Genomic DNA, 26512 nt, shown 5'->3' with positions numbered 1-26512 from the left:
CCGCCTCAGGTATTTGCAACTCCTGAACTTTGCAGCTAAATATAGCTGTACAGTTTCTCTGCATGAACTGAAGTGTTCATACAGCATATATATATATGCACAATATACATGCCATGAATTAGCAAAAATCTCAAGTTATTTTGCAGTAATTGGCAGCTATGAGGCAACTATGGCTCTTCATTACATATTAAATATACATTTCCACCAACTGTCCTACCAGTATTATGCAACTGTATACAGCGTTACAGCATGTTAGTCTAAATCTAAAAGCCATACCAAAGATGGTACTCAACTTTACAATAAATGATTTATAATATTGCATAAATAAATCTTGCATTTAAATATGATTTCTTAAAGTACCAGAAACTAGGGGAAGCTTTGCTAGAACTGAGAGTGGTAAAACAGTATCCTCCAAACCAGATTCACAGTAAGAGGCAACAGAACAGTTTTTAAAGCCTCTTTGGAGAAAACAACTTAGCTCTAATATTGTACTGAGAGAGAAAACACTACCCTGCCAGTACCCACTAACATATTCAGGTAAACTCCCTTCACAACATTTCCTCATGTTGCTGTCAGGAAGAAAAACACCTGTTACATATAATTTACATCCGCTATTTTGAAATGTTATCAGCATTAAGACTAGTAGCGATGCATCGCTCCCCCCCAAAAAAAGTCTACCCTTTTCATTCAGAAGTGCATATCCAAACTTTTGTAATGGAAGATGACATGCCTTTGGAATCTAGCCTACAATTTAATTCATGACAACACAGAGTCACAAGAAGCTTGGCTTGCTTCTAGTCCAAAATGGTTGTTATTTTGAAAATCAACCTCTCAGCTATCATCACAACTAACTTACTCAGCAATGAATATGTAAATGTATCTCATGTTAAGCAAGCCCCTTAGCACAGATAAAGTATAGTGACTATCTGCAGGGACACAAAATTTGATCTCAATTACCTGCCCTGAGAACACATCACAACAGACAGTGAATCCACTGCATCCAAGATAATGCTGCTAAAATTGCTGACCTGGGCTTGCACATATACATTATGGAAATTGCAGGCTGCTTGTCAAAAACAATCCATGCAACGCAGTAGCATGTGTGAAGTGCTAAGTAAGGTTGTAAGAAGCAATAGAGGAGAAAAAAAACTGTGATTCTGAAAAGCAAAATTCATTTAAGCTTAGTAATTAGAAACTCCAAGACCTCTCCCTATGATGCTAAGCCAAATCAAAGGTATGAGCAAGTCAGATACTTCCAACCTACCCACAAACATGCTCAGCACAAGCAGCAGGTAGAAGACTGTGCTAGTCTTCAAAAGAACTACAGTTGAATGTACTCTAAACCTGGTTTTAGTGTCAAGCATCCAGTGATTAAATATGGAAGGAAAACAAGAAGTCTAAATTGCCACTATATGGAGAGATCTTTATTTCCAGAGGCTAAAAGCACTCTTGCAGGACTATCATAAATGGCAGCACTTAATGCCAGTGCCATCAACTAAGAGCAGTCAATGCTCAATTATCTCTTACTAGCTTGTTTACCAGCCTCGCTAAACTTAGCCAGCTGGCCACACGCAAGAAGTGCTTGCTCATCCTTCAACCTCAACCAAGATGTTCTATGTATTACACAAATGCACTCACATTGCTTTCAGGGTGATGTATAGCAACTCTGTATCATTAAGCCAGTTTCAGGCAAGAGTCAGTTCTGACCAGAGGACAACTGAAGAATGTATGGCAAGGAAAGACTTCAACCCTGCAGAGTATCAGCAAGAGACCTCCCAGGTACTTTTAGCTGTACTTGAGAAGTCCTCCTAGATCCAAAGCTGACCCTAAGAGCTAACCACCTGACTATGCCTTTTTTAGTGGGACTCTGATGTCAGCAGTTAATTCACTGGACCCAATTCAGCAAAAGATGGAAAGCAGTCATTGGGAGGGTTCATGCCACAAGGCTGTAAAAGTACTTTCACAGCCTAACTACACAGCTGGCAACAAGCCATCACTGATAATGCTCATCAACATAGAGTTCCAAATAAAGCCTTTTTTTTCCCCATTTTGAGAAGTTTATCTGCTACACTTAGCATTACAGAACCAGTCAACTGCTATGAGGCATACACTGTCAGAAATTGTCTGCCACAGGAGAAAAAAAAAAAAAACAGAGTAAAAATGAATGGTCCTGCATAAGTCAGCCCAACACTAGTTAAATCCATCACAGAGGTACCATGTTTTCTACTACCATGCAAATATTTCCATTGCTGGATGCATTTCAGCTCCCCATTGTGTCACATGCAAGAATGTCCAAATGGCACAGGTAAAGGCCAACTAAAAATAAAGTCAGAACTCCAACAGAAGTATTGAGAAAGGATGCTAAATTAAATGTCTATTATTTAAAGAGGTACCACAGGAATAAGGTGGGTTTTTTTCTCTGTTGTACTGGTAGGGTTGTTAGTGCACTTTGAAAAAATCTCTGCAGCGAGCTAACATAAAAGCCAGATACTGTGGCAACAAACACAATCTTTACCTGATCACTAAGGGTATTTTTCCCCTTTTAAAATAGTAGTTGACTGTTCTGTAACTTTTTAGATCTACATGTTTATTTCTAGGAGTGTTTGCAATAAAACATGGCACAAAGCTTACAAAACAAGACAATGAAGAACATCCCTGTCAAGCATTAAAAATTGCCAAGAACAGGGCTGTAAGTTGCTATGAATACACAATTAAAATCTGTGTGTAAAAAGGGTGTGTTATGGATCTGAGCTAGCACAACATGAGTGTTTAACAAATCTCCTAATTACATGCAATTTTCAAGCAGACTGCAGTAATATGCAGAAGTACAATTATAAAATAGTTAGTCATGATTTATGCTTCAGCTCATTATTTGTAGATAGCTTCACAATGTCTTGCTTTAGAATTCTTTTTAAAACTTTTGCCTTCATTGAAAGAAAAAGCCTATTTCTATTTTGCAGCTATAAATGTGCCTCAACAAATAAAGTCAAGGAAATGATTAATAAGGTATTGTACAATCCGGAGCAAACAGAGTCATTAGTCTATAAAAATCACATTATCCAAAAGGCCAAGCAACAATGTTTACCAAGTTTTGTATGTGCTTTCAAATTTTAAATACAGACAGTATTCATTTTTCTTTACATTATCACTTTAAATTATTTTGAATTAACATCAAGGAGCTTCCAAGAGATATATATTAACAATACAATTTAGTAAGATTTAGGGTGTTTCTTTAAGAAACAGTCTATGTTTCAGTCTTGTTTAAAAGCAGATATTCCACTTAAGTTGCTAAACTGTTTCAGACTGCATATAAAGAGCAAGCACTAATAATTAAATGTACTTTTCTACACTTTTCAGTAAGTTTTTAGCAGTGCTAAAAGTAAACAGACTATTTGCAAAACCAAACTTGCAATACGTTAGTAGAACGTGGAACACATTGTTCATTTCTCTTTTGTCAGATATGTCAGCAAAAACTTCAAGTTTTAAAACTCAACATCATTTCAGTGTATGCAATTACAGTCTAAACTTCTCTGAATAGGTAGTCTCTCCAAAACGATGCCAAATACTTTCTGAACAGAAAATTCCTCTTTTGTATCAAATGATTTCTAGACCACCACCTTCCTCTGCCTTTTCGTTTCTCTTAACTTGCGCATTGTACTTTTTCTCCCCATAAGTAGTCAAAATAATGCAGATTCACCTTGGGGAAAAACACCCAGCTGCTGGGAAGAAAAATATGTGAAATGTTTTATTTCCTAATACTGTTTATTCCTTTTTAGCAGTCTTTGTCACTAATTAATAGTGCTTGAGTAAGATGTACAGTCCCAAAGAAAAAAAATTTACATTACAGAAGCCTTTTTCCTTCAGATCCCTACCTCCCATGTTTATTGCTCCACGAGGACCCATATCACCCATTCTCATTTCCTGTTCTCTCTGAAAGCAAACATAGTTTTCATGGTCAACCTGTCATTCTTAGAACTCAAAGCATTCCCGTTTACTCCACGAAAACACAAATTTTCATGTTTCAAAAGTTTCCATTGACTGCAAAAACATACAAGGAAGAAAGTTCACTATACTCCCCTTGATGTAATAAAATCAAGTGGAATAGTAAGTGCAATATAGCAATGCTATATATATTTTTGCATAATACTCATTAAATATCCCAATTTTATCAGATGCAGCAATCTAAAGTTCACAAATAGTTACGTGATCAACTGCAAATTAATCCATCTGCACATTTTTCATTAATAAGAGGTATAATTACACTTTAGCTGTAAATAAAGAGGGTCTTATTACAGTATTGTATAAAGGCAGTGGTTCAGTAATACAGTTAATCTGGCTTCAAAAGTCAAAAAAATGATTGATTGAAAACCCAGCTCCGATATGTTATGGTTATATAAACTCTGGTTATATAAACTCAATCTGCCAGTTCATTTCTGTGGTGAATATGGTTCTGGCATATTTTTTGATGTATCATGTCATTGAAATGTCACTTCAGATACTGACCAGCCTTTTAAAATCAGTATAAAAGTGTGGCAACATCACCTATGCAACATTGCATTTATACTACACAGATACATAACTTGCCAAATCAATTCAGATTCAATTAATGATTATTCACCCAACAGCAAAACAGTTCTGACATTACTGATCGTGAACCACGGCCTCCTGCGAAACAACACTCAAAAGACACTCCCCAAGAGTGGCAAAACCATCACTTCGGGAAAAACAAAGTACACCTATCACAGGTAATTCCAAAGAATTTTAGTATAACTGCTTACATCAAAACTATGAAATAGAAAGAAACTCACATTTGAAAATGAAAAATAATTACTTACACAAATTTGTTTTGACACAATTTTTCTGCAAGAATATTTATGTCTGTTCCACCCTTGCATGGACACACATGCTGAGAATAAGCATATGCAAAAACTATTACCTGAGAATTACTGTTAATAAAGAGTGCAAGTTCAGATGCATCTTGAAAACAATCCCATATACTTGGCAACTGCATCAGCATTGCTAAAAAGTAAGCTTTAAACTGAAAAACTAGTAAAATCAAAACACATTCACAGCATTTTTGTGGTTTCAAACAGGAGATTTCTGCCTTTACACAATTAAAGCAGCAGACACCAGTATCTAGCAGAACAGAATCAGCAGTTCTGTAAAAATATCCTGGTATGGGAAATTATCTTAAGACACACAACAAAATGCTCTCAGGTATGCACCTTCATTTCTAATAACTTGTATTAATCCAGAAAATGTACTTAAAATTATGCACCATTTTCAGAAGAATAAAGCATAGTGAAAAGGTAAAGTAAGGCCTTGTTATTAGAAGACACAGGCAGGTTTAAGGGTCTACCTAAGGCCCCTGAACACTAGGAAAGACCTCTTCTTCTGGCTCTAGAACCCATGTTAAAACTTCGTAACAGAACATGTAACTACTTTGTCAGACCTTTTACAGCAATGTCAGCTGACATTTTAACTAAAATCTGCAGCCCTATTAGGGTCAATCATACCCAGAAATGGATACCAATAAGTTAGTCACAAAATGAGCCTACAGCCTTACCAGCCTTTTTCACATCTCAGCCTTGATACAAAGCAGCAAAAGTGGTGTCATCATCCCAAATGTTAACCCCTAGCCCAACAAGGTAGAAAACCACCATGACCACCAATTACATTAACCAGACTCCATGCACACATATGTACATGTGTGGAAACAGGACATATCAAACAGCTGCAAGATACTCTTTAGTTACAAGGTAAAGTACTGGATTTTTAACTACTGCACCTAACTAACTTCATGCACCCATCTCAGGTTCAACTGCAAGCTGGTGGCAGGTTTTTTTTATGTGATATGCACAGGGCCAAGTACAACAGCAGCTAGGTAAAGATACAGCTCTAAAGCTGTACTAGTTACTAGAACTTAACTGAATTTTCTTCATTAAGGACTGAAGCATTTTGCAAACTAACTTTTTTTCCAAGCACACTAGAGTTCCTCCTAGCAAGAAGCTGCTTTTTTCTCAGCTTGAAATGCTGCCACTCTTCAGTTAAGTACAACAAAAGAGAGGGGCAGAACCTGTAATGTTTTTTTCCAGTCTACTCTTCCCTTTGTACCAAAAATAATGAAGCAATTGTTTGCCATTCTGTAGCTCTAACTGCAATGCTGCATTATTACCACATAAAAAACGTTTCAGCTGTAGGTTCAAGATCCATAAATATGCCTTATCTCTGCTGCCATTAATTTATCAATGTGCTTCAAAGAATACTGCATGTTCACAACTTGTCATGTTGTGAATTTTCAGTACAGGGAAATTCTTCTATACCATTAATAAGGAATAAACACATTTAAGATAAATCTCCTGTCAAAGAAAATACTCATTGCAAGCATTAAATGACAACATATATCATTAATGTACTTGAGTACTTGACATTAATTATTAAAAATCTACTTGGATAATTAGTGAAAACTTGCATTTGCAGGAGTCCAGATAAAAATCCCAGACAAATCACATCCAGACTGCTATACACTGTGTGAGCATAAACAAGTTATCGCAGTTAAGATAGGTCAACTATCCCATGGGGTTTGTCCAAAATGCAACAGACAAAGGAATACCAACACGCAGCAATGACACAGTTGCCCAAGGACTGCTGTCTGACATTCCAGCCCACCTGAGGGCTTTGTTCTTGAACACTCAGGCACTTTGATAAACATGACAATGATAGCATTATCTTCTCAGAGCTTCTTCTCCTCACTATGTGATTGCCCATTCCTCTGTGGAGTAGCAATTTGCTTCAGTCCCTCCCTGAAGCCACCCATAACCACCCATAAAGTAGAGTTAACTAAGCAGCAAGAGAGGGCTTAACTTTTACTAAAGAAATATGTGAGGAGATGACTAAGAACCTCTGAAGTCACCAGGTACCTGAGAAAGCAATTTAAACTGCAAGAGAGCAAGAAAAATGAATGAGATGCAATTACAGGGAGGAAAGCAAGCTGTTAGACAAAGAATGGTAATAAAGTGTATTTTAACCTTTGGGATGGTAAACAAAAACAGCAACAAAACCACAAAACAAAGGGAAGCAAACAAGGGATAACATCCTACTGTAAAAGCAGAGAAGTTCACACAACTTGAAAAACTCTCCAAATTACTTCTGTTGAAGGATTCTTGTAGAATGCTTCAGGGCTCACTAGTGAAAACAACCCTCAACACATCTGATTCATCTGAGAAAATCTGCTTTTAAAAAAACCTGCTATGATGGCAACTAGAGCACTGCACTTACTATTATGTTTCTAAATGCCTGTATCTAAAATCATTTTCTCACAATTACAACTCATTTTAATGTCAGCTGCAAAAAGCAGATCTACACAAAAAGGAGTACATTGGTTTTCAAATTACACATATACCATACATTTAATACAGTATAGACTTTCCCATTTTTACAGGTATCACAAAAATTCTTGAGGATCTGAGGTGTATCACGTGCAGTGGTCTTACACCTCAGTCATAACTCATACCAGTAGTCTAAGTATGCAGAGAATTGCCAAGGTGATTCTTCTAGGGTTTTTAAAATACATTAGGGTATTTTTAAGTTTACTCTATTAAACCATGAAACTAACTGTTTCGAAAATACACCTCAGAACTGACACATGTGATGCAATTACCTCTTCACACTGAGAGCCAAAATGTAGGAAGTCATAAGCCTTGGGGTTTTTTAACTGGCAAGCCAATATTTCCTTTATTTTCTCCCCCAGAAACAGGCCTTGCAATTGCAGCAATCCCCCCCTGAAAATTAAAAATCTTATCTCCAAATGATATACTGATGGTAATATTCACAGTAACAAAACTGTCAGAAAGATGCAATAATAAATTAATAATAACACTGTAATATTCTCACCAATATGGCACCAAATACCAAGAAATGTTAACATGACAGATCATAGAGTTTTCTTCAGTTCTTTGTGGCCAGTAGATGCACTTCCCAATCAACACAGGATTATTCACTCACCTTTCAGCTAAGGAACGGTGACCAAAATAATGCTAAGACACATCAAAAAATTCCATATAAAACAAAAGAACACCCACCACACTACCTGAAAATGTGCACATTAAAATCAGTAACTTAATTAGCACTTTAGGTTGCAATCTTACATAAACAATCTAGGTTGTGTGTATGTAGATCGAAATATAATTCACAGTGCTGTTAATTTCCACTTGTTTTCATTAATATGGAAGCCAGATTCTGTCCTCTGGCAGACTCTATCAAAATAGGAATGACATTTCGGTACCTTCTACTAGAATTCATTGCTCCTTTCTACAGTGCTTTATTCCATTACGTTCTTTCCAGAAAACAACCCCAAATTATTTCCAAAGGCCTCTCCAGGAGACATAAGACCCTTAAACCTTACACAAAACTAATTTATTGAAAGATGTCTGCATTTTAAGAAGATAAATAATAGAAGTAGTTGAAGTTGCTTAGTATCAAAAACAGAATTTGGGGGATAGTTTTGATTGTACATGATTTGTCTTTTCTTAAGCTGCCAGCAAGGAGTGAAAGTAATAAAAGCCTTCTCTTCCGCTGACCTCGTCACAGTTCTTTCTTTAGCTTATCCATCAGTTAAGATTCCTATGTAAGATCCGAAAGTTAAAACATCCCAGGAGAGTATCACATGCAGTAATAGTAAGGAATTTTAAATGAAAAATACTGATCTTTCAAAATCCAAGATTTCTGTGTGTTACTGAGCACTGCAATCTAAATCCAGAGCTAATTCCTCCTCTGAGCTCAGTGCTATACTTGATTATTCCAGAGATCTCTTCCAGCCTCAACTATTCAAGAATGCTATGGACTGAATGTTAGCTCCTACCCAAAGGAGTTTGAGAAGTGAGGAGGGAAAAAGTAAGCTCCCATACAAAGCAAACAGATAATTTAGATAAAGTCAATATAGCTATAAAAGACATACACATTCTAGGAAAGAAATAGTTCAGGAAACTAAACAGTCCCATTTTAAAAAGGAAGTTTAATGAAAAGAATTTTAATTAGGTTTAATAGATGTCAACAGGACTAGGTCTTTGAGAAGAACTCTAGACCAAATAGTTAAAGCTAATTTCCTCCTTGGTGAATCGAGTCATGAACAGAGGTGGAGATGACTCAGCAAGTAGCACCATTAAAAAGCTCTAAACATGAAAGACCTATCACATCTCTGCATGTAATATACATAGATCCACGTATTCCAGTAAAAGCTCTAAGTTGGAAAAAAAGGTAACAGAATAATAGAATAGCAGGGGTTGGAAGGGACCTCCAGTGAGTCTAACCACCCTGCCAAAAGAGAATCAAGTGCAGGTCACACAGGAATGCATCCAGACAGGTCTCAGAAGTCTCCAGATGAGACTGCACCTCTGTGGGCAGCCTGCTCCAGTGCTCTGTCACCTTTACAGGAAAGAAGTTTTTCCTCACACTGAAGTTGAGCATCCTGTGTTGCAGTTAGTGTCCACTGTCCCTTGTCCTTGCACAGGACACCACTGAAAAGTCTCCAGCATCTTCTTGACACTCACCCTTCAGGTATTTATGAACACTAGGAAGATCTCTGAGTCTTCTCTTTTCCAGAGCAAACAGCTCCAGGTCTCTCAGCCTTTTCTTGTAAGACAGACCCTGTCCCTCTTGAACAGGGAAGGCCCAGAACAAGACAATACTCCAGATGTGGTCCCACCAGGGCAGAATAAATGGGAAGGAGACCCTCCCTTGTCCTGCTGGCCATACGCAGTGCACCTCAGGATATCATGGGCCCTCATGGCTATAAGAGCACATGGCTGTCCCATGGGTAACTTACTGTCTTCAAGGTCCTTATCTATGGAGCTGCTTTCCAGCAGATCACCCCCTAATCTGTAGTATTATTCTCAAGAAACTGATGGAAGTCATCTTTTTTCTTAAGACTAGTTTCAACATAACTAGTAGTGTATTAAGTTCCCCCTCAAAAAATTAATATACCTGCTGTTCTTGCATTTTGGCCATGAAAAACTGTAACTCATACTTTCCAAACAGGACTGCTGTTTACAAGACAGCAGTCTACACATTTTTCTTTCCATTTGAATACAGAACCACCATTATATTATCCACCAGATTTTGGTTACATTTCAGGTGTCCTTTTATTTGATTTTTTTTTTCCCCTAAATAAAAAATGCTTAGTTAATTCAACCTCTAGAAAACCAAACCCATGATATCCTGGAGAAGAGTATAGACTTACACACCCAGAAAGTGGATTAAAAATAAAACCAACTACTTTCTTGTTAGAAAATACAGACAAAAACATCACCATGAAAGAAATTAAATTTTTCACAACACAAACATTTCTGCTATTCATCAATCTCAACAGGGTACACTGGGCTTTTTCCAGCCCTGAAATATGTTTCAGCTACTACTTTAAAATTAGCAAGGGGAAAAATAAAACCTTGTAGAAACACAGAGGTGGTGAAAGAAGTTAAGAGTTGGTGGTTGCACTTTCAAGAAAAAGCCAAATGAAAATGTGTAATACATTAAGGTGAAAAACCTCTCTGCACTAAAGAGTCACTCACTGTTAAGTTTTGAAATAATTTTGGATAGTATTTTAAGTTTGAGGTAGAAAGCAAAGTAGATGAGGAACACAGTTCAAAATACTTGTTAAGTGCTACACAATGGAGATGTTTCCTCAATACTGTCATGAGAAACAAAGTAATCACTGCTCTGGACTACAGGCATAAGGCTAATGAACTACAAAAGACAAATTAAATTCAAAATTATGTGAAAAATATGTTAGTAATCATTACTGGCTTTCACCTCAAAAGAAATTAACAAAACAATATTTACTGCCTGAACCAGAAAAGGTAGCAACATAAACGTTCAGGAATAGATATTTTATCAGACTGATTTAGATGCAGGAATATTTGCCTACCTATAATACTAAGAACTGACCATTACCACAACAGATGTTTTCTGCATGCCTGCAGAGATTTTTCTGAATGTCTTCATCTACTGACCTCAGACATCACATCTGAGAAGTGCCAATAACTTGAATTAAAACATGAATAATGATTTTTATTTTTAAACCTTATGCCCTATTTAAAGACTTATCACATGCGCTCCTGCGGTTTTGTTTTACACAGACCTCATACTTTCAGAATGCTATTAGATGGCAAAACCAAACAAAATACAACCTAAACAGTTAATAAAAATAGTCTAAAAGAAGTGAAGATTTACTGCAGATTTACTCTGTTGATTATGGAACTTAGCTCTACATTGAGACATAACGTCTTTTCTGCTTCAATATTTTGACTTGTAGTTACTTCCTGCTTCTCTGAATTTTAATACTGCATTAAATACATAGCATTAATATAAAACTATTTCTGAGGATTTTTCCCTGACCTCTCTTACTTCCTGTTGCTACAAAACACTGTATATACATCTATGGAGTAAGACTGACTAAAAAGGCTTCTCGCTGTTATTCCATGGCCAGAAGGCAAAACGTGGCCCCAAAGGAATTGCATATAAACTGCAGATAGGAATAAAGTGCAAGTATTTTTCACCCCATGTCTGGATTCAATGATATGTATGTCATCTGTTCAGGTAATGGGACACCCCACCAGGTATGTCCCTTCACTGTCTGCAGCTAACCACTAAGGGCATAGCTGCAAAGACTTCCCCTCCCCCCCGCCCCCCCCCCCCAAATGCCATGGCTCTTGATCATTTGAGAGCTAAACAAGAATACATGCATTTTGTCAGCAATTCCCTTTCATCTTCTGCTTCTCAAATACATTAAGCTAAAATTCAGAATTAAGATCATTTTTCAGAAGACAAAGGAGCACAGAGAATGTAAATACATTAATAGATCTAGAAATCCTTTAAGAGAGAGAAAAAAAAAAGTATGTTAACTCTCTTCATAGAAATTTTCTCATTACAACTTTCTGTCAATGGATTTGGTCCCATCATAGCTAAGAGACACTTTGGATCCATGCATTCAATATATAAAGCCACTTCTCACATTTCTATTAGCTTCATTTTTTGAGTGACAGTAATGAAGTTAAAAGCTAACACTACATACAGTTCAACATCTGAACACAATGCAAATATTTTTTAATTTGCTATTAAAGGCACTTACCTTACCTGCAAAACTACTTTTTGAAAGCAGTATCCACCACATCACCAAGTTCACAACTGATACATGTAATACAATTACATTAGCAATATATTCACCTCTTCAAAGGCATATTAGAGAATTTTATGCTGCAGCTTAAAATTGTTCTGGTTTTATATTAGCTAAAGAAGGTCAAGAGAATAGGTTAAATATCAAAACAGACATTCACAGGAGCATGGAGAATTCCCTTCTTTCACAGAAGTTGTAAAGGATTCAAGATGAATTCCACAATTCACATTGACAGGTGTGGAGATAAAGGGCTGTTTAACTGGTAAAATAGTCTGGTCTAACTGTACCATCATGCGAAAATACACTAAACACATAACGAAAATTAAGTGTTATAAAACAATGCACTTTAGATTGCTGAGATGTTAAGTTTTCCTTGCACAGGAAACACATGTAGGGTAAATATTAAAACAGAGTGAACACTGGACTGATTGAAAACATGTTCCCCAAGTGCAAGACAAAGGATGGAGATGAAATAGAAGTCATCAGTGTTCACTTAGAAGAATATCCTTTGCCGTGAAGTGTTACGTAAAATCTAGCTAGTTCTCAATTGGAACATCAAACATAACAACATAAAATCAACACTTTATAAGCAGCACTAGTTATAACCACAGTACACTAAACATAACTCTCTGCCAGAGAAGTGCATTAGCTTTTTCTCACCAAGTAGGTATTATAAAGGCTAACTAAACTGTAACAAAAACTCTAATTACTACTCCATAGCTGCACTGAGTTACTAAGTAATTAGAATAAGCAAGTACTTGCAAAAAGAATCTGAAAGCCAGTTTTTCACTGCTACAAACATATCCTGCAGGAGAAACTTCTGAAAAAACAAGTGCAGTGTTTTATGCATACTATGAATGCTGTTCACATTCAGAGCAGTCCAATGTCTAAGATTTCCCCAACAAAGTTCTGGCCTGACCACACATACAGTATTTGAACATATAAAACAGGAACAAAGCATCAGCAAAACTTCCTGGCATGAATCTCAACTCCCATCATTTTCCAGCTAGTACTTTTATACAATCTGGATGCCATTCATTGTGAAACAGGAGCATGATGAGGCAGACTTAAATGAATCAAGATGTCTAGCAGTGTACTGACTAAGGAAAACAACACATGACATTAAAGGCAATTCAAGTATTTCGATAAGAAGTTTAACAAACTGGTCATCTGAACATATCCATATGGATTAAGAAAATTTGCTTTCAATTTATATTCCCTGACCCAAGTCTGCACCCTCTTAAGATGTAGTGTCTGCTTTCATCAAAAGATAATCTAACAAAACACTACTTTTTTTTTAATGTACTATAGATCTAAAGGTCAGAATTGTGTTAGGCACACAACAAAGCATCACAATGATTACAAACGAAAAAGAAGAGCTGGTTCTCTAGGTAAGAACATGCAAGTTCCTCTCTACAGAAATTCATGTTTAATAGAGAGGACAGGTGGGACTGAACAAAGACTTCTTAAGTAAATAATTTTGTAAGTATTATAAAAATCAACACTACATATGTGAGAGAAACAAAGCCTGAAGAACCAAATTTGCAGTAACTTCATGGGATCTTTCATATTAATGTATTTACAAGAGAAACTTACCAGCTAACCTAGCCACAAGACTCCACCAGTAATACAAGCAAAAGCAGTGTGTTTTACGTCATGCAGAAAAATACAAACACTCCATGATACACAATGAGAAGTCTAAATTAGTGGCTCATTGGCCAAGGCAGGATATTGTAATGGGGAACACATTTCTGTAGAGCCAAGTAGTGACAGGGCACAGGACAATGGTTTTAAGCAATTGCCAAGAAGGTAGATTCTGACTAGACAAAAACTTTTAAGAAAAGATTGGCAAAATAATAAAAAAGGGTGCCCAGAGGTGATAGGTGCCCTGTCCCTAGAAACATTCAAGGTTGTGACCGTTTGAGGCTGTGCCTTTAAGAAAGGGAATATGGTGGACGGAAGTTGGTGAATGAAAAGAACAATCTAAACTAATTTCATTGGTAGAGTGGGAGGAAGCACCTTCTGAACTGGGAGTGCAGAAGGGTATCCTGGGCATTCCGGCACTTTATCTTCAGTCTTTCTTCCGATTCTCCTTCGGGCAGCAGCTTGCAGCTCCTGGGCTTTCGGCCAAGGCTTTGGCCTTGAAAACTGATAAGCCACCAGGCCTGTATTAACTGCTTTCCAATTAACACAAAACTGCTTCTAACTTTTTTTCTCTTTTCTCTCTCTTTCTAACCCACTCTGGGGAAAGGGGGGAGAGAGGGGAGAGCGGAGGTGGGAACCCCCTCAGCAGAGGGGGGAACTCTCATTTCTGTGCTACTTTATTGTATATCTTTGTATATATTGTAAATATTGTAAATTTGTATATATTCCCCTGCATATCCTACATTGCTTTGTAAATATACAGCTCCACTGCTTTGCTAATTCAGCTGTGAGGTTTTTTTTCCCTTTCCCTTCAATTTTCTTTCCCTTTACTTTACAGGGGGGAGGGAGGAGGCTTTTGGGCCTTACCCTGGCAACCCTACGACAAAGGTCTAGTTGGAGGAGACTCTGAGCAACCTGCTCTGGTTGAAGATGTTCCTGCTCACTGAAGGGGAGTTAGACTAGATGACCTTTAAAGGTCCCTTCCAACCCAAACCATTCTGTGCTTCTGGGATGTTCAGAAAAAACATCTTTAACCTGTAAATCATATTAATTAAAATGTTAATTTCCATTAATCATGATATCAAACTCTCCATCCACCTGTACACTTAAAACAGCTCTACAGCAACTCTTCTTGACTTTTTTCTCCAAACCACACTACTTATTAAAAATGTTAATTCATCTCAAAATAACACCTCATTTCTGGAAAATTAAAATAGAAACCTCAGAAAGGCATGAGGGAAGACAGAAACATCTTTTAAATTCCATATTCCTCATGGAAGATTTAGTGATCTAAACCAAGCATTAACTCTGATAACGAGACAAACCTAGATGATGCCTACACAACAGAAAGGAGGCTTGTGAAATATTAGTAAGAAAAACCCTAAATATTTTACTTGAAAAATAGCATTTAGCCTGGTATGAAAAGACAGGCAATCTCATTAAGACAAATTAATTCTATGTCTCCATTTATTGCATTGCCACTATTTAAATTTTGCACTTCATGAGAGCTACTAAAGCAAAACATTAGAAGCTAAGCAAAAGCTCACTGCTCACACCAGAAAACAAAACAAAACCCAAACACACTCAGAAGGCATCTGGAATATTCATATTCATTAAATATGCCTTCCTCAAGAAGAGAAACCAGGTCTAAAATAAGTTTTCCTTTCATGAGGCAACAGATTCATTAACAGGTTTCTTCAGTTTGAAAACTGAAGTTCTGCAGAAGTATCATTTATTACTTCTTGAGTGTTTTATCCATTCTTTAAACAGAGACCCTCTGGAATGAAGACAAACTTATCTAAACAGAAGAACTTATTTTGGCTGCAAGTCTTAAGACTACCAATTAAGATCAAGACTTAAGACAGGTGGATGAGTCCAAAATAGGTACCAAGCAGAAAAAATGAAAGACAGTTTCTTCTTAGCCTGGGTAAATACATGTACAAACTCCAAGTCAAGCTTAATTCCAGAAGCTGAGGAAGAAAAAAAACAATTAAAATTAAGGCAAAAATATTAGCTGCTTAAAAATATGCAGGGAATTTATCAAACACATTAACAGATGCTTTTTCTAAATTATTTATAAAAGCTTCATTCTTATATGCCAGAAGATGACAACCCAAAAAATTCAGTATTTGAGGAAGTGTATTTTTTAAACTTGTAACACAGTAACAATTTTCAGAAATTACACTAAAAAAATTATATACTTAAATCTGCTCTTTAATGGATTATTTCTTTCATTCTTATCTACAAAGCAATAGAAGAACCTAAGTATGCAACTGGAGTGTTCTGTAAACAAGCACACCAGATGCTTTTAAGTCTTTCCATTATAATTGAACATACACATCATCTGCTAAATGTTAGGCTTATGAAGCCCTAAGGCTGACAGAAACTGATGACATTTAGCAACCACATTAGAAGAATCTGAAACGTGTTCTCTTCCTTTCTTTATTTGCCATTCTTATTGAAAGTCAATTAAGTTTAAGCAAACACGTGGACAATTAAGTTTAAACAAAGAACATGGACAAAATACCCTTATCAATTACTGTGGAAGAAAACAAACCTGCAAAATGCTTACACGCAGTACCACAACACCTAAATTCACACTGAGCATTTAGGTACATAAAGGCATAAAAATGAACTTATGATTTGTCACTTGCTCTGTCTGCAAGTTGAGTATGAAGTAAGTAGTACTGTGTTCTAAAGCACTTTGTGCAAACATTGGAAGATGATGGCAAAGTCTCCTAAATATCTGTAACGTATCACAGCCAGTTTACACATACTGAAAGATAAAGTTAGAATAGAAATGTAATATGGTAATGTTTATTTGCTTCATTACAGAAGAATTACCTTAAGTAGAATTACCTTGATATACACAGAACCAACCTACAAAGTTAATTACGAACCACCCTACAACGATACTGAAACAAATACTTACAAGTACCTTATTCCACAAACAGCTTTGGCTTATGTATACAAATCTGTAACATGCTACAAAGATGGCTGCAATTCTGCACTGATTTTTATGCAGTGTGTTCTCATACTGAAAGTACGTATAACAGTTAAAGTAGTTTTCTGGGTCACAAGGTAGTTAAAGGTTCCTGAAAATAATACAAAGCAAGTACTTTAAGGCCTGTTAAGGAGTTGATATTCTTACCTAAAGACCAAATTTAGTATCTAAGCCACCAGGGTACAGGAGAAATGCAAGATTTAAGTATCTGTCCACTGACATGTGGACATTATGCAACCCTGTGAAAATAAAATCGATTTCGTGCTACTCCTAAAACTAAGGCCACTCACAAACATGCAAACTGCTTATTTATAAACCACTTGATCAAAGGCCTAGACTATGTTGTTTTATACATACACTTCAGTAAACTACAGTCAAGAAAGCAGGAATGTTTTGTCATGTTGGATTTTTTTTAGTTTTACATTTAATGATCCTGCTTTTCTCCAAGACAGTTTTACCTTAGAAGACTTCTAAGGTGCCAAACTATTTCTGACACAAGTATATGTTCTGAATTGCAATAAGGAAGTAATCCATCTCTCCCAACCAAGCTCTAGAATAGAGCTATTATAAAGCAGCTTAGCTTCATAACAGTTTAAGAAACAGAGACTTTATTCATCAAACTTCACCAACCGTCAGCCAAGTACATTAGGCTGTCAAGATAAAATAATCAAAACTAATTACTAGTAGAAAACAATTTATGTTAATATCCATGGGAAATGTTAATAATTTACTTACTCAGCAATACACTAAGGCAGATTTGCAATAAGGCAGGAAACAACTGCATTCAGTGAAAATTCAAACGCCTTACGTAACTGGGGCTTGCACGATTAACGGAATCAGAAGTGGAGGGGAAGAAGAAATAGTTCTATTCACTGAAGAGCAAAAAAACTATTCATGTATTACAGAAGTCCAAGGAAGTCTGATAGCCATTTAAAAAACATACACTAAACTCGCAAGCAAATGTGTAAGTGAGGGTCAGCACATACCTCAGTAGGCTCAAAATAAAGAAAGAGGAAGCTACAATTATAAATTGCCCCAAAGGACAAAACTCTTAGAAGAATGCACATGCAAGGCTTTTTTATTTTTTTTTAATGAAGTTCCTGACATTCTTGAGGCTATGAGCTTTGTTGTCGTGTTGGGATGTGCTTTTTTTTGACTTGCTCTCATCTGTCTGACAACTTTTGCTCAAAGTCCACCACAATCTGCTGTTGAGGCAGTCTCCTCTGATTTAGCAGCTGCCCCTTTATGCTGATACTTACACTTCAGCAAGAATGCTTCTGTGCAAGAAAAATTAATGGAAAGCAGAACACTATCTAGAAGTAATTGAAAAAGACTTGGCAATAAAAACAATTATGTGCAGTCTTACATGAAAGAACACTAAGCCTTCAAAAATTTAAACTGATGAGGGCACAAGGAACAGTTTCTTATACATGCAAGTTAAGCCTAAAGAAGGAATTTCTTGAAGGGAAGAGGGCAAGGACAACCATATCTCATCTTCCTCTTTAAGCAATCAGTAAGAAGATCTGAAAGCTGTAGGCTGATACTGGTGATGTTGCAGTGCCACTACAGGATTAAACCTGTGCACCACCAAACTAAGACAACTCCTACATCTTTTGGTCTTTTTTTGTATACACATGAAAGCTATTTTAATGCACTAAATCCAAATGACTAAGTGCACCATAAAACTAAGACGACTCCTACATCTTTTGGTCTTTTTTTGTATACACATGAAATGCACTAAATCCAAATGACTAAGTTGGTGAAATGTTTAAAAGCAGTTCTTAGAACTGGAATTACTTTGTTAAAATGTTCTGACTGAGATTTAGCAATGTCAATCTATGCAAGCCATTCACAACTGGATAGTAACCACAGCAGTCTGAATAGTTAACATATTGTTAGCACTCATAAGGATTGTATTAAAAAAAAAAAAAAAAAAAGATTTGTGCTGCTGAAGAACAGAATATTGCCTCTAGTCACCATCAGCAAGAAATGTATGCAAAATAAACATTAGCAAAATTACAAGTTTCCTAAACTACCATGAAATTAGAACGTGTATTTATTGAGCTGTAACAGCAGATTCCAACTGACTCCAACAAAGGAAGGGAAACATCCTAATCAGTATGACAGTGTTTATCAGTAACTTATCTACTAGAGATCATACAACTAGGTAAGTAAATTGTTTAGGCATCACTAGGCTCCCCATTAGACTAACAATCTATTTAATCAAATTCTTCCATGTACAGCATCACTGTGAACAAGAACGCTTCAGGAAGAAAAATCCCCACACAAAATATTTTTATAATCTATAACTGAATAAAAGTAACTGGTGGCTGCATTAAACTTGATTACAAGATTAAAAAAAAAAAGGTAGTATACTGAAAAATAAAATTTTAAAACATTGGGGAAAGACAAAATGAAACTTCCAACAAAACAGCCTAATACTGCAGTCTTATATGAGAGGTTCCAGTTCTGGTTGTCATTGCACTTACCATTTATGTCCTTCTTTATATTGCATTGTAAAAAGGGATAGAAGGTAAGTGCAGGAATTTTACTTTCCAAAGCTTTTCAAAGGTTTTAAGAAACAAAAACAAGGATTAGAAAAAATTATTTTACCTTCTAAATATATGGTTGGTACAAGACTTCAATACATTATGTGGATTATGTCAACAGAATGTCTTGATCACAGTTTGAACTACCCACCAGTATCATAAAACATTCACTAAAAGGCAATTCCTAAACTCTTAAAACAGATAATCCCTTTTTTCAGTGCATATACAATGGCAATCTTAGACTAGAAGTAATCAGCAGATGGAGCCTGTTGGCAGTGGAAAAATTACTAGTGAGAATTAAAAAACAATGTAGTTGTGTAAGAAATTGAGAAAAAAAAATCTGATATAGCATTTTGCAATTTGAAGCAGTGGTTTAAAATTCTTCTCTGATGCAAAATGCAAAGGCTTTTGCAATTCCTCTTCATACTACACAACCCCAGTACAGTTAAAGATACATTATAATGAATGCCTATAAACTGCTAGGCCATGCCTAGAGTTACATAGGTGCCCTTATTAGAAACAGTGACTAAAGAAAGCAAGCAAACTACTTCCAATTTTGTTTCAAGTTCCTCTTCTAAGAGAGTTCACAGGACATCACAAGCAAATACAAGCAAACACATGACCAGAAGAGTAAAGACTAGAGAAAACTTTTATAAAAAATTACTGTACATGCCACTTCAATTTCACAACATTAAAAAACCACCACTGCTACTAGATATTCCTTATACAACTTACAGCAGCTTTGGTAGGGTGGCCACTGCACTGCTACATCTACATTTTCTTGTGGTGTATTAATTAGTTCCAGGTGAACATACAAATCCAGTAATGCAACCCAGTGGGAAGGCTGCACTCTTACAAAGCATTCTTCCAACTTTAACCCCTCAAAAATTCACTATATAGGAGTCATAAAAATTATGCATAGTGATTGAAGTGCTTTCAATTTGAACCGTTCCTCTTGCCTTCTTTTGCCCTATCCAGCACACCAACTTGGAACAGTTTCTGTTTACAGAGATCAGAATTTAAAGATGCAGAGAAGCACCCGGACAGCCAAACTGTGGCAAGCAATTTAAGAACAGAGAATAAGCATCATTATCTCAACACAACTGCAAGAAGAAAACCAGTAAAGGTTACTGTGGCCAATCTTAACTGGTTTTCCCCAGCATCCCCAGGCCACAATCTCCTAACAGTAATGGAATTTGAGGGAGCTATTGCCATCTAAAGCTTCAGGGTTGGCTCCCCAGCTTTCCCTTTCTGCAGCTGCCTGCAGTAAGTATCATGAGTCTTACACATCAGCCACAAGATTTTGACCCAGTGGTTTAGAGGGTCGAAAAGTCAGGCCACCCCAAAGATGCCATGTCAAGACATTTAAGGTGAAATGAGATTTTGCACTTGGTACTACAGAAGTCACAATCAGCAACTGCTATTTCTAAATAACATCAAACAACTCTTATATGCTCTTTCACAAGGCATGTATAGTATGTGTGACACTAAAGGACATTATGAGTTTTGAAATCTTGATCTTCATCACTCCAAAGAAAAGATAAGCCTGAAAATATTCTTCTACACTGTGAGCACACACGGAAATACATTATTGGGTTTTGCTACATTTCTCAAAACACAATCAGCAAAATCAACTGATAGCTGTTAGCAACATGAAAGGAACAATTTTACTTCATTCCCATCCTGACTATAAACACTAAAGGGCAGAAGATGGGAAAAGTTATATCCTTTGAGAACAGAAAACCTATTATTTTCTACGTTCTATTAGGATGTCTCAGAACATATGTACTACATTCTTCTCAACCCTACAGAAAATGCTATGGTAGAATATGTAAAATAAGTATTTATTCCACAACACACATACTCAGAAAGTAGCTGAGGAAACAGCAGTTTATCAAGTTGTATCTGTAATGCAGCACAAAATCTCCTCCTGCTGACTACAGCTGTTGTAGCAACATAAAAGAGCACTGTGTGGATCACCTATTCAAATACTTCCTCACCAAGAATAGCTGTAACAGTAAATATCCTTCTCATATGAAATTAAAGCATCCACAGTACAGGTTGCGTTCATCCAACTGCTTTGGTTGGTAGACCAAGCAGGGGGAAAAAAATCATACCCTTGACTAAAATCATGAAAATTTAGAAGCTTACTCCTCTGACACCATCACTTTGCTAGTCCTGCAGGATGAGTCTTCAGAGGCAGAACACACCTAAATTACTAATATATATAAATTACAGGAGAAGACATGAGGTTTTTTTCCACCTTTATAACCTTTTGGTCTCCTCTAGTAAAAACTTTGAGGTTTCCTTCATCTAGTTTTACAGTAGGTTCAAAGAGGAGAGAGATTATAGGCACTATATAAAACTAATGTTGCCCATTTTGTTTCTGAGGTGTATTACGAAGCATAAAACAAACCAAGCAATTCAAACACGCTCACAAAGTCCAGACTGATTTAAAATTTAAAGGTCAATTATTATCTGAACACATTCACTTAAGCATTACATCACCAGATTGTAGGGGGGAAAAAAAACCACAACAAAACAGTGATGCCATCATAAATGGCCACACTACTAAATTTGTATCACTTCACTCTTGATCAGAAACTTAAAGGAAAAGTAGTAAACAAGAAGCTGGCAGCTCAACAGATAGCTTATAAAAATGTTACCACTTAAAAAAATTCTTCTACAATCTGGATTTTCATCACAGAATTTTACTTACATTGTCCATGAAATTTGGCTTAAATCCTCCTTCCTGCTGTCGACGTAATTCCTCTTGCTCCCTCTGGCGTAGCATCTCTTCCTCACGACGTCTATGTTCTTCTTCATGCCTAGAATAGTGTTCAAAAACTGTATCAACTAATTCTGTTGACCTGCTCAGGCTTATTCTCACTCTCAGACCAAGCATATAAACAAAATTCAGTCTTAGTGGTCTTTCACGGCTGAAATTATTCAATGATTATTAATCTTTTTTCATATACTGCACTGGGTTTTTTGTTTGGGATGTTCCTTTTGTTGTTGTTTTGCTTTGTTTGGGTGTTGTTTGTTTTCATTTTGTTAAAACAAACATTTCAATATTGCCAAAAGACACATTTTTAACTCTGAGAGGTTTGCTCTTTGTCATCTACAGCCCAGAATATCAGGTGAAAATACCCCTGAAAGCCTCACATTTGCAACATTACTAATCCACATGCAGATCACCTGCCCCTAAATCTGGGGAGCACATTCATATCAATTTTGGCTGTATTACAATCATATTTCAGTCATAAAGTTCAAATAAATACTATGAAGAAAACTTACATTAAGACATCTCTATGCTATTTAGAAAGCTCTGAAATTTAGAACAGAACAAGAAGTAAAAAATACTTCATCATTCTTTTTTATCAGTGCAAGTGATGCAATTTTCAAGAATGTTAACAGAAACATCAAGTATGATGCTTTCGAAATGTACCTTTTAGCAGCCTATTTTTATTTGATATCTAAAAGCAAGCTCTACAAGCTGGAGGCCCCAAATTCACACAGACCTAGAGCAGCTACATGTCAGATCTGTGCACAGTAGAAGACAAAGTACCTCAACTGTATCTGCTTGCGCTTTTGAAGTTCTTGATTGCGAAGCTCTTCCAAACGCCTTAACTCTTCCTGACGTCGCATGAGATCTGACAGAATTAAAAACATAATAAAGGTAAAAACTGCCAATCAACAACGTGGCAACAACAAAAAATCTGTTACTGCCAGCAGTTTTGATTTCTAAAGGAATCTCTTGATGCATTTAACTCTTTCTTCCCATAAAGTCTAGCATATGGAAAAAAAACAAACACTGGATCCATGGCTCACAGAAACATACAGATTGGCAAAGCCTCCAAAGCAGGTTATTGGAAACAGATATTTGAAGTTTTTAAACAAAAAGAGAAAAAAACCCCTGCCATCTCTTAAATCACACCCTGGTTTTACATCTAGGGCAAGGCATCAATTTCCTCACAATGCCATGTACTGTGTACTGCTAAAAATCACACTAGCAAGAAAATCAGTACAATATATACAGACTTATGTGAGATCACTGCATGAAAAAAGCAGTATGAACTTCATATGCATGCAGTCTAAGCCTATGTGAAGATTTATCATGACTTGGCTTATAGTCACAAATGATTAAACTTTTAACAGCAACAGAAAGAAACAGTCATATCCTCTTAAAAAGCAGGATGCAAGTAATACTATTTGCTTTTCCTGTACTAGTTTCTGACCAGTAACATTGATTTCTGCCTGGCAATTTATGCTTTCTTCAGTGAGTACTAATTCTGTCTTTTGCTCAGAAGCAGTTGTTCACCTTTTCAATCTTCATAGCATATTAGCCACATGATATTTATAGACACCAGAAAGAACATTCCATGATACCACCTATAATATTCCTTGTAAGCTCTAGTTCAAATACTCCACATTTTTCTTTACACATTTCATCACTATACTAATTAAAGCATCTTTTTTTAGCTATGGCAAATCACTTCTCAAATTTGCATTGGCACATACAACAACTTTTTTCTTTCGTAACCAAATGCAACTACAATGACCTATATACTTTGCCAAAACATCATGGATTTGTCTTCTAGCAATGAAGATTACCACTTCCACAGCATCCTTATTGACATTGGAAGTCCCTTCTCAAGTAACATTTTGCAGGCTTGCTTTTTCAATCTCTTCTGCAAAATTAACACATTTCACACTTCAGTAGAGTATCATTACACTGAAGAGTCACTCAAATCACAAAGACTGAGGGTGGCTTCTTTCCAACTGTGCCTGACATGGAAAGCTGGGCCATTGTTATCCTGATACTCAGGGAATGCCACAAGCATTTTGTTTTAACAAAAACAAACACACACACATCTTCAGATCATTTCAGAGTACAGGTGTATTTTTTTTCTTTTAAAATTAACCTTTAAGTTGTTTCAGGGTCTTACAGAGATCAAGAATATATTCTATGCTTAATACTGACTACAGTGGGAAAAGAGACTTCCTTTGCAATTATTTTCTTTCAAATTTATGTAGCATTCCTTTTTTTCCCCCTACAAATGTATCTTTTACTTTCCTTTATTCTTAAGGTATAGAGTTCTACTTTTCCCAGTGTTCTCCTCATTTTTCTCCACAGCATATTTCAGAATATTGCCCTTCCTGAAACTGGTAATATTTTGAAGTTCAATGTATCTATTCATGATCCAGTACCATTTGACAACAGCAGAATCTTAGCACAAAGCCAGATAAAAATATAGATCTACAGGTTCAGGCTGTGCACAAAGTCACCCATATTAAAAGATCTGCAATGATGACAATTCTGGACTGACGCATGTTGGACACAGTCCCTTTCTCTGAATAGATAAAAAGTGCTCCAAAGCAGCTGTGAAAAAAGCAGACAAAACGCATTATTATTAGCTTCTGCACTTTCTTGTCCTTAAGAAAGGGCAAAGTCTTAATTCTATCCTCAACCTCCTGCAGGGCAGAGGACAGAAGGTGAAAGTGTACCATCACCTATGAAGTTAATCCTACAAGCAGGAATACCAAGTCTAGAAAAATATTTAGGTTGGTTTAGATACTATATATCAGGTACTAAGAAAGGGAAAAAACCCACCCAGCTTCCATGTTAACTGATGAGGAATGAAGATTCTGGTTGAATTCAGTCATGTTTCACAGTATTTGCATGAACTACTTAATCACCATTATGACAGAGTATTTACAGAAATCTGAAGCATACCACCAAAAGTAGATCAGAAACACCATGCTAATTTACTTACACATGGAAACACATATTCTGCTTTACAAATTACTTCTGACTCAATCTGTCAAAACATGACACTTAGAAGTGAAAAATTACACATATCGAAAGAATGAAATCTACCTTCAGTATTAAGTATTCAGGATTTTGCGGTATGGTATTAGCTCAATGTCCTCAAGTCCCACTAGCTCTCCAAAAAGCAGCTTCTATAAAGCTTTCACCTGTAAGAGTGTATGGACTCTAGCAGGCTCATTCTTTCCATCATCTGTTTAGCTCTTGACAATATGTTGCATTTTCAATGTCAGGATAATTACTTCAATGAAAACTTTATATCTGTGGTTTGTGCATCAGACATACAAAAAACATTAATTCTAGGTCACGATGCTTCAGATGTTTCATGTCATCTTTATTAAAATCCCTGTGATGCCAGCTCGTTAATGTAACATTCTTGGCATGGTCTGAGCTTCTATCCCAAGACACCACTCCAACCAGCACAATTTGGATAGAGCTAATGTAAGAGACAAAAAGCACCTTCCTTATACTCACAGAAGCTGTACAGTTGACTAAAAAGAGAATGCTTACTAATCCCTAGAGTTTGGCAAATTAGATTTCTACTTATTCATCTACCAATGTTTAATTACCTGAACAAAATACCAAATTACTTTGTATCAAAAAAAGGCACTCCTAACCAAACAGCAAGGGAAAAATCCTTCCTGCCACATTAATGAAAATGTTTCCTCACCAGAGTATTAACGCCAAAAGCATTCATGCTTTAGTGGTTAATGGAAGGGATAATTCTTCCTTTTCCATATCAAATTGGAGCTTCACAGATATTCAAAAGAAGGAACATTTCTTCCCTTACAGTGTCCTTAGAATAAACCTTAGTAGTCACAAAATATACCTAAGCTGTTCTCCCATGTGTTACCATCAAGACCTTTTTTATCTTAATAAATGCCTCTGCCTTGCCTCAGTTAAAAATCTGATTAAGGAATTGTAATTTAAGAAAATGAAATCCCTAACCTTGCTGTCAAGTGCAAGAACAGGTGGATAAATTCTTAAAAAAATAGATAAATATAAGCTCTAGAACTGGATCATTAGCACTGTCAAATATTGACACTCAGTAAAGTCAGTGGTGAATGTAACCAACTTGTATTTCCAGCACTGAACCATCTTTCCAGCATCAGTCACAGATACACACAAAAATAAATATCTGTGTCCAGTTGAAAAGAGGAGGTTGTCCTGTCTCTTACAGGTATTGCTGTTACTTCAACATCCGTTCCTCACTTGTAAGGTATACCCTGTGCTTACACGCAAACCAAAAGCCGTAACATTTTGTTCTTGGAAAACACACCAACAACAGCTTGAGTTGTCATTTCAGGTGCTAACTA

At 36.3% G+C, this 26512-nt stretch overlaps 1 protein-coding gene across 4 annotated transcripts in view; it reads right to left on the bottom strand.

Annotated features, from left to right (window-relative positions):
• Window positions 1-26512, bottom strand: part of PSPC1 (paraspeckle component 1) — a 60354-nt gene that overhangs the window by 27311 nt on the left and 6531 nt on the right. For 3 of the 4 annotated variants that reach the window (XR_010988087.1, XR_010988088.1, XM_068144474.1), the window contains exons 5-6: window positions 22935-23019; window positions 22086-22194 (exon numbers count right to left, since the gene is read on the bottom strand). Coding sequence is in view for 2 of the 4 variants with exons in the window: in XM_068144474.1 (XP_068000575.1) it covers window positions 22086-22194; window positions 22935-23019 (194 nt within the window). In the remaining 2 variants the exon portion in view is untranslated. Of the gene's footprint in view, window positions 1-3872; window positions 3931-22085; window positions 22195-22934; window positions 23020-26512 lie in introns of all 4 variants that reach the window. The other variant, XM_068144461.1, reaches the window with a different exon arrangement.

This window comes from Melanerpes formicivorus, unplaced genomic scaffold (genome assembly GCF_026170545.1).
Source record: "Melanerpes formicivorus ecotype bairdi unplaced genomic scaffold, bMelFor1.0.p_v2 SCAF_1, whole genome shotgun sequence".
NCBI lineage: Eukaryota > Metazoa > Chordata > Aves > Piciformes > Picidae > Melanerpes > Melanerpes formicivorus.
This window is presented reverse-complemented; position numbering and strand designations above follow the sequence as displayed.